The 8,993-nt window shown below is 45.6% G+C and overlaps 1 protein-coding gene across 4 annotated transcripts in view; it reads left to right on the plus strand.

Annotated features, from left to right (window-relative positions):
• The window catches only part of ccdc9 (coiled-coil domain containing 9), a 40,612-nt gene extending 31,918 nt beyond the window's left edge, over nucleotides 1-8,694 (plus strand). For all 4 annotated transcript variants that reach the window (XM_033014253.1, XM_033014251.1, XM_033014254.1 and 1 more), the window contains exons 15-16: nucleotides 2,049-2,120; nucleotides 7,824-8,694. In XM_033014253.1, coding sequence (XP_032870144.1) covers nucleotides 2,049-2,120; nucleotides 7,824-7,828 — 77 coding nt within the window. In that variant the 3' untranslated portion in view covers nucleotides 7,829-8,694. The remainder of the gene's footprint in view (nucleotides 1-2,048; nucleotides 2,121-7,823) is intronic.
• Nucleotides 8,695-8,993: the final 299 nt, after the last annotated feature.

An 8,993-nucleotide genomic window follows, 5' to 3' on the forward strand; every position in this document is an offset into this window, starting at 1 on the left:
GGCCCCTTTACTAACCCCGGCCAAGGTACCACACAAGTGATTGGGGAACACTGCGACCACATTTAGAGATCTGGGATTATTTTTCCCAGAGGGGTATACGGGTCCCCGCCGACTATCGATCACCCGCTCCCACTATCGCACTTCCACGCATCCACTCCCGACGCGACAGGGACAATTTACAGAGGGCCAATTAACCGACAAACCTGCACGTCTCTGGGATGTGCAAAGCACTCGGAGGAAACCCGTGCGGTCACAGGAAGAACCTGCAAACTCCATACAGGCAGCACCCGAGGTCAGGATCGAACCCGGGTCTCTGGCGCTGTGAGGCAGCAGCTCTACCCGCTGTGCCACCGTAATGGTCAGAAATGAGGAACTGCAGATGTTGGTTTACATAAAAGACAAAGTGCTGGAGTAACTCAGGTGGTCAGGCAGCACCCCTAGAGAACATGCATGGGTGTCTTTTCGGGTTGGGACCGTTCTGAAGGAGGGTCCTGACCCAAAGCATCACCAATTTCATGCCTGACCCCCTGAGTTACTCCAGTATTGTCTTTATCCAAATGCATGGAAGATTGTCTTTCTAACCCTGAGTAATGCAGGTTTTATCTGCATGACACTGACCATTATGTAAACCAGCATCTGCAGTTCCTCATTTCTTCCAGTGGCCACTGTGCCACAGAGTAATATAGACATCTCCCTAGAAATTCAATTGCATATTGCCCCTTTTAGATCCCCAGTATTTTCAGTTGAATGTATTCAGTTTAGTTTATTGTCACGTGTACCGAGGTACAGTGAAAAGCTTTTGTTGCGCGCTAACCAGTCAGCAGAAAGACAATACATGATTACAATCGATCCATTTACAGTGTTTAGATACATGATAAGGGTAAGTGTTTAGTGCAAGGTAAAGCCATCAAAGTCCGATCAATTCAATTCAATTCAACTTTAATGTCATTGCACAAATACTAAGTATGGGTACAACGAAATGCAGTTTTGCGTCAGTCCGTAGTAGTGCAATATAGAAAATTTAAAAAAAAGAAGATACAGAATAATCAAAAATACAGAATAATTAAACAATGGGGACGGAGGGACCGGAGGAATCTATCGGCGGGACTCCGAGTTCAGCAATGTGATGGTATAATTGTAGAAGCTGTTCCTCATCCTACTGGTACGAGACCTGAGGCTCCTGTACCGCCTCCCTGATGGGAGGAGGGCAAACAGTCCATGGTTGGGGTGGGAGGGGTCTTTAATGATCTTCCCAGCCCGTCTCGGACACCGTTTTCAGTGGAGGGCATCCATGGCAGGGAGCGGGGCACCGATGATGTGCTGCGCGGTTTTCACCACCCGTTGTAGTGCCTTCCTGTCCGCAACAGTGCAGCTGCTGTACCATACCGTGAAGCAGGTGGTCAGGATGCTCTCGATGGTACAGCGGTAGAAGTTGGTCAGGATCTGGGGGGACAGGTGGGCTTTCTTGAGCCTCCTCAGGAAGTAAAGGCACTGCTGTGCCTTTTTGATCAGCTTGGAGGTGTTAAGGGACCAGGACAAATCCTCCGAGATGTGTACCCCGAGGGATTTGTAGCTGGAGACGCGCTCCACCTCAGTCCCGTTTATATGGATGGGGGTATGTCTGCGGTAGTCCAAGGATCATCAAGGGATCATCAAAGAGCTAGATAGTAGGCGAGTGTGTTATGCTGAGTATTAATGTTTCTTGAGCACTAATGGATTAAGCCATTTAGAACGGAGACGAGGAAACACTTTTTCTCACAGAGAGTTGTGAGTCTGTGGAATTCTCTGCCTCAGAGGGCGGTGGAGGCAGGTTCTCTGGATGCTTTCAAGAGAGAACTAGATAGGGCTCTTAAAAATAGCGGAGTCAGGGGATGTGGGGAGAAGGCAGGAACGGGATACTGATTGAGGATGATCAGCCATGATCATATTGAATGGCAGTGCTGGCTCGAAGGGCCAAATGGCCTACTCCTGCACCTAGGACCCGCGTCTATTGTCTAATCAATGAAATGGCCATTGATATTTTTTTGTTTGTTGTCTCGTCTCTGAAGGTGAAGCCTTGGAACTCGCGAGCAAAACGTCTGTGGGAGCAGATCGCGTGCAGGAGAGTGAGCCCATCTCAGGTGCAGTTCGAATCACCAGCTTTGAGACTGTTTGCTTTCGTAAAGTTCCCCTCTCTCTGGGCTAAGCTCTTCCTTGGTGACCGACTAACACCTAAACCTTTGCTTCACGCCCTGGTGCCTCCGGCAGCACCGGAAACAAAGCGGGCGTTGGCGGGCAGCCTGACGCAAGGTTGGCGATCTCGGTGTCGCAACCCGTTGCCGATGAACTTCCTGCGGCCGTCACTCTGAACTGCTCTTGGTGACTCTGTCTCTCTGCCCTTTCTCTGTCTCAAGAACGCATGTGGCTGTGGCATTTCTGGCTGTTCTGCTTCTCTCTTTCTAAAAGGATAAGAGCCGCACTTTAATGAAACGGATTTTAGTGACTCCTCTCTAGAATCTGCGTACTGTCTGGAAACTTTAAGCATATCATTTTTAAGTCCTAAATGCCTGATTTATATATTTTTTAAATGTCAAGTCAAGTGTGTTGTAAGGTGCACATTATACAGCCAGGTTCAAGTCCACCACCCATTTTCTGGCACCCTTGGTTCCAGAGTCTTACCTGATTATCCTAAACTTTCTGAGGCGCAACTTTCATCATTGTTCAGCTTCTGTCAAGGAGAAGCTATACTTCACCCTCGTTAGACCTCATTTGGACTCCGCAGTTGCAGCATGGGACCCCATACACAAATACAAACATTTCTTCCATCGAACGTGTCCAAAGACAGGCAGCTCGATTTGTTACTAACACCTATGAGAGAGAAGCGAGTGTCACCAAACTACTGAATTCTCTGGGGGTGGAACCCTCCCCAAGACAGACGTGAAACTCACCGTTTGACCTGATTTTACAAAATGTTAAATGGTCAGCTCGACATTGATTACAAGACCTACACCAAACCCAACCCAATTAGGAGCAGACGAGGGCATTCGATCCAAGTTGTGATCCCAGCTACAAAGACAGATGTGTACAGCAATTCGTTCTTCCCCCGCACAATTAAAGCATGGAATAATCTCCACCCAACTATAGTTACCCAACCAGATGCAACTACATTTAAAGTAGCTCTTTCTTCCCAATAACCCTTTCTGGCTTAAGTCCTCCCTTCACCACCTCCAGTTTAAATTCCATTTGGAATATTTTGGAGGTCCAAGAAACCAAGACAGCATCTCTGGAGAAAAGGAATAGGTGACGTTTCGGGTCGAGACCCTTCTTCAGACTGTACACCCTTTGTCTGAAGAAGAGCCTTGACCTGAAACATCACCTATTCCTTGTCTCCAGAAATGCTCTCTGACCCCCTGAGTTGCTCCCAATTTTTTGTGTCTAAGAGTTTGTCAAAATCTCACCCCAGCATCCATGCTATTAGGAATAAAAGCAAGGAACTGCAGATGCTGGGTTACAAAACAAAAGATACAAAGTTCAGGAGTAACTCCATCGGTCAGGCAGCATCTCTGAAGAATCGGTGGCGTTTTGGGTCGGGATTCCTCTCCGGTTGGAAGATGGGTCCCGACTTGAAATTTCGCCGATCCATGATCTCCAGAGATGCTGCCTGACCCGCCAAGTAAGGCCCTGTCCCACAATGCGAGTTTACCCAAGAGTTCTCCCGAGTTTAAAAAAAAATCAAACTCGTGGTAAGTACGTAGCGGGTACGTCGGAGCTCGTGGATGTCCCGTAGTGGATCGTAACGCTAACGGCAGGTACTCGGGAAACGGGGAAACTCGTGAAGTTTTTTCAACAGTGTGTGAAAAATTTCCAAGTGTAAAAAAAATACTCGTGATGAGTTTGATTTTTTTTAACTCGGGAGAGCTCTTGGGTGAACTTGCATCGTGGGACGGGGGCTTACTCCAGCATTTTGGGTACTTCCCTGCTTACAAGGATTTGGAGGTGTTTTTGAAGAACTTTTATGCAGAGAATATGTTATACCATTGAAGAACGGGCCATTCTCTAGATCATCTCTCATTTGAATTAAAATGTTAGAGGTTCACAAACTTTATAGAAAATTGTGACTGTTACTGGAACCTTGTCAAACATTCCAATCGATAGATTTATAAATGCTAACGTTTGTAAATCAAAAGGATCTGTGTGGTAACTTTAAACAAAATGATTTGACTACTTAGACCAGTGGTTCCCAACCTTTTTTAGTTCATGGCCCCCTTGGCCTCTTTACATAGAAACATAGAAAATCGGTGCAGGAGTAGGCCATTCGGCCCTTCGAGCCTGCACCACCATTCAATATGATCATGGCTGATCATCCAACTCAGTATCCCATCCCTGCCTTCTCTCCATACCCCCTGATCCCTTTAGCCACAAGGGCCACATCTAACTCCCTCTTAAATATAGCCAATGAACTGTGGCCTCAACTACCTTCTGTGGCAGAGAATTCCACAGATTCACCACTCTCTGTGTAAAAAATGATTTTCTCATCTCGGTCCTAAAATACTTCCCTCTTATCCTTAAACTGTGTGACCCCTTGTTCTGGACTTCCCCAACATCGGGAATAAACTTCCTGCATCTAGCCTGTCCAACCCCTTAAAAATGTTGTAAGTTTCTATAAGATCCCCCCTCAATCTTCTAAATTCTAGCGTGTACAAGCTAATTTTCCTGTGGCCCCCCCTGACATTATTAGCGGAAAAAACGTGGCCCCCTTCATTGCACCTGTGGCCCCCTAAATCTCCAAATTTTTCTGTGGCATCCCCTGAAATTTGCCATGGCCCCAGGTTGGAAATCACTGGCTTAGACCATTGTAGTGGCAGGTGTGTAAGGGCAGGGTCTGAGAACTTGTATTATGAAAGGAACATTTTCTATTAAAGATTTTCTATAAGATGTTTTTCTATAAGTCTTAATGTACTAGCTTTTCACTGACGGCTTTATTAACACTAACTTTAACACTATTTTAAAGCACAACAATGCATTGTACCTCACTTTAATGCATTGTGTTACAAAATCTTATCTATTTGTACCACAGCTATTTGTGACTGCTTCTGATATTTATTCCACCTGCATAACTCTTTTTGCATTTTTTAAGCAAATGGGCAAGAATATTAAAAATCTGCTTGCTCCGAAACACCTCCTGCTTTTTCCTAAGTCCTCAGTCGAGTCACCTGCTATATTTATTTTCCTCCTTGCAGTTTTTTTTAGAGATTTAGAGAAACAGCAGTCCCCCTCCGATCAGTCATACTGTCTCCGACTACATCTTATCTCTGTTATATTCTCCCAGCTAACAATGATCTATTGTACATTTTCCTTGATTTCCATTCCCTTTGTCCTATTTTCGCACCTTACACTTCCTTATCTATGTATCTCCCTTTCCCCCTGACATCAGTCTGAAGAAGGGTCTCGACCCAAAACGTCACCCATTCCTTCTCTCCTGAGATGCTGCCTATCCCGCTGAGTTACCCCAGCATTTTGTGTCTATATTTGGTTTAAACCAGCATCTACAGTTCCTTCTGGCACTTGGCCACGAGTCCACTCCAACCAGCGATCCCCGCACACTAGCACTATCCGACACACTAGGGATAATTTACAAGTTTTACCCAATGAACTGGCCTCGACTACCCTCTGTGGCAGGGAGTTCCAGAGATTCACCACTCTCTGTGTGAAAAAAGTTCTTCTCATCTCGGTTTTAAAGGATTTCCCCCTTATCCTTAAGCTGTGACCCCTTGTCCTGGACTTCCCCAACATCGGGAGCAATCTTCCTGCATCTAGCCTGTCCAACCCCTTAAGAATTTTGTAAGTTTCTATAAGATCCCCTCTCAATCTCCTAAATTCTAGAGAGTATAAACCAAGTCTATCCAGTCTTTCTTCATAAGACAGTCCTGACATCCCAGGAATCAGTCTGGTGAACCTTCTCTGCACTCCCTCTATGGCAATAATGTCCTTCCTCAGATTTGGAGACCAAAACTGTACGCAATACTCCAGGTGTGGTCTCACCAAGACCCTGTACAACTGCAGTAGAACCTCCCTGCTCCTATACTCAAATCCTTTTGCTATGAAAGCTAACATACCATTCGCTTTCTTCACTGCCTGCTGCACCTGCATCAATTAACCTACAAATGTGTACATCTTTGGATGTACCCGGGAAAACCCCACAGGGTCCCAGGGAGAACATGCAAGCACTCGTAGTCGGGATCGAACCCGGCTCTCTGGTGCTGTAAGGCAGCAACTCTACCATTGTACCATCCTGTTACTCCTTCCCCAGCTCGGCTCAATGGCCCGTTTCTTCTCTGAAAGCTGGAGAGAGACAATGTCACTGTTGCCTCACAGCTCCAGGGACCCAGGTTCGATCCTGACAACCTCCTCTCTTTGTAATTTTCATTATTTTATTTAATTCTTTACTTCGAACAGAATAAAAAAAATTAAAAGCAAGTATGAAACAGCATACAAAAAAAACAAAACAAGAATATTTATAAAATGTCATCAACAATATCTATAAATAAATGAATCGTATTTGTCCGAAAAGGAGCAGGAAGAAGCCAAAGCTTATTAATTTCCACCCCTTATTCAACTGCTTAGAATTATCTTATACAAATTTAGCAGCTATAAACACCTAGTATCTCTTTGTCATATATACAACCCATCACCCTATAATCAAAGTCAGCGGGTGCAGCAGCATCTATGGAGCGAAGGAAATAGGCAAGAGGCAATAGGAAATAGGCAACGTTTCGGGCCGAACCCCTTCGGGATTCGGCCCGAAACGTTGCCTATTTCCTTCGCTCCATAGATGCTGCTGCACCCGCTGAGTTTCTCCAGCATTTTTGTGTACCTTCTATTTTCCAGCATCTGCAGTTCCTTCTTGAACACCCATAATCACCCTTCCAGATACAATCAGTATAACAAATATTCCACTCACAATCACCTATCCTCATCACAATATCCTTTAAAAAAATTGTTTTTGTACATCTTTTTAAACTGAATTATGCTTGCGCTAGGTTTTATCTCCTACCATTCCACAAATTCACCCCACAGATTGCTATGCACATACTTTTAAGAGTTGTACCAAGCGTAATGTCCCTGGTTCCTTCCACAATTGCCTTAACCGTGATTTTTATGAAAGGGGCACAGAGGGTTTATCGACAACAGAACAATGAAATTCTTACTTGCGGCAGCATAACAGGCCCTTAAAACTAATAAAACTCAGACAGATATAAATGGTAAAGAAAATACGATAAGTTAAGAAGTTTTCAGTGAGAAAAAAGTCTGTAGTGCAACCAAAGACACAATCCTTACAAGTTCAGTTGTTGAGGCTACCTATTATAAATGATCCCCCATGTTGATGGATGGGAGGAGAATCCGAGGGCAGTTTTTGCAAGGGAGAGGGAGTGGGTTGCTGGAAAATGGAAGGGATTGAGTGGGTATATTCTGAAAGCTGGCAATGACTTGATGGGCCAAATGGCATCTTCGTATCTTACAAACCAAATACGAGAAGCAATGTGGTTTACTCGACAAGGGTCCTCCGGCTCGCTGTCCGACACACACTGGGGACGATTTACAATTATACCGAGCCAATTAACCTACAAACCTGTAGGACTTTGGAGAGTGGGAGGAAACCGGAGCACCCGGAGAAAACCCATGCAGGTCACGGGGAGAACGTACAAACTCAACCCGGGTCTCTGGCGCTGTGAGGCAGCAACTCTACCGCTGCGCCTCCGTGCCGCCCCGGGAAAATTGGTTAATTCTGTCAACATTTTCGAAAGTTGCCTTTTCTTCCTAACCAGTGCCCTTGTTGCTTGCAGGCTGACTCCAGTGGTTGGGCTGATGACCTTTCGGACGAAGACCTCTGCTCCAACCCTACTGAGAAAAGGCATGGGGCAACAGATTGAAACATACCCTGTCAACACCTCCCAAGGCACCTGAGAGAGGCTGTGGGAATCTGATTTAATTGAATTGAATACATTATTGTCACGGTGAAATTCCCATGGTATGCAAAGAGTCGCCACCTAAAGGGCACCGACAAAGTTCCAAAGTGTCCCGCACCAGGTCTTCCTTTGTTCTTCCCCCCCCCCCCCCCACCTCACGTGGTCCCCCCCACGCTGGGACAATAGACAATAGGTGCAGGAGTCGGCCATTCGGCCCTTTGAGCCAGCACCGCCATTCAATGTGATCATGGCTGATCATCCCCAATCGGTATCCCTTTTCTGCCTTCTCCCCATATTCCCCTGACTCCGCTATCTTTAAGAGCCCTATCTATCTCTCTCTTGAGAACCTGCCTCCACCGCCCTCTGAGGCAGAGAATTCCACGGACTCACAACTCTGTCCTTCCTCAATTAGGGCACACAATACTCCAGGTGTGGTCTCACTAGGGCTCTGTACAACTGCAGAAGGGTCCTCATTTTGTTGGCATGAAGTTTGTAAAACCTCAGACATATCTATCACATTTACACCAAAGAACTGGTGCACTATGTTCCCAATTAATTGTATCTTAAACTGCAACCTCTTCCTGCATTTTGTTCTGCCACCAGCACAAAACGTGTAACAAATTAGAAGTGCCTTTCACTGTAAGCGGACAGGGACGAGTGGAGTTGTATATTATCTTCATCTAAACCATCCAATGCTATACGGTAATAAACAATTTGTGTTGTCCACTTGAATGGACTTGCTGATGAATATGTGAGCTCTTTATTTGTTTTGGGTGCTACTTCTAAAATCCCCCAGTCTTCTAAGCGTTGGGAGACTCGGGGAATGCTGCACCAAATTAGACTTATTGACTAATATTTAACTGATTTGTATCCTTGCTTCAATCGATTGCATTCTGCACAAGTGATAGGAGCAGAATTTGGCCATTCGGCCCATCGAGTTGACTCCGCCATTCAATCATGGCTGATCTATCTTTCCTTCTCAACCCAATTCTCCTGCCTTCTCCCCATAACCCCCGACACCCGTACTAATCGACAATCTCAATCTCC

This window comes from Amblyraja radiata, chromosome 41 (assembly GCF_010909765.2).
Source record: "Amblyraja radiata isolate CabotCenter1 chromosome 41, sAmbRad1.1.pri, whole genome shotgun sequence".
Lineage (NCBI taxonomy): Eukaryota > Metazoa > Chordata > Chondrichthyes > Rajiformes > Rajidae > Amblyraja > Amblyraja radiata.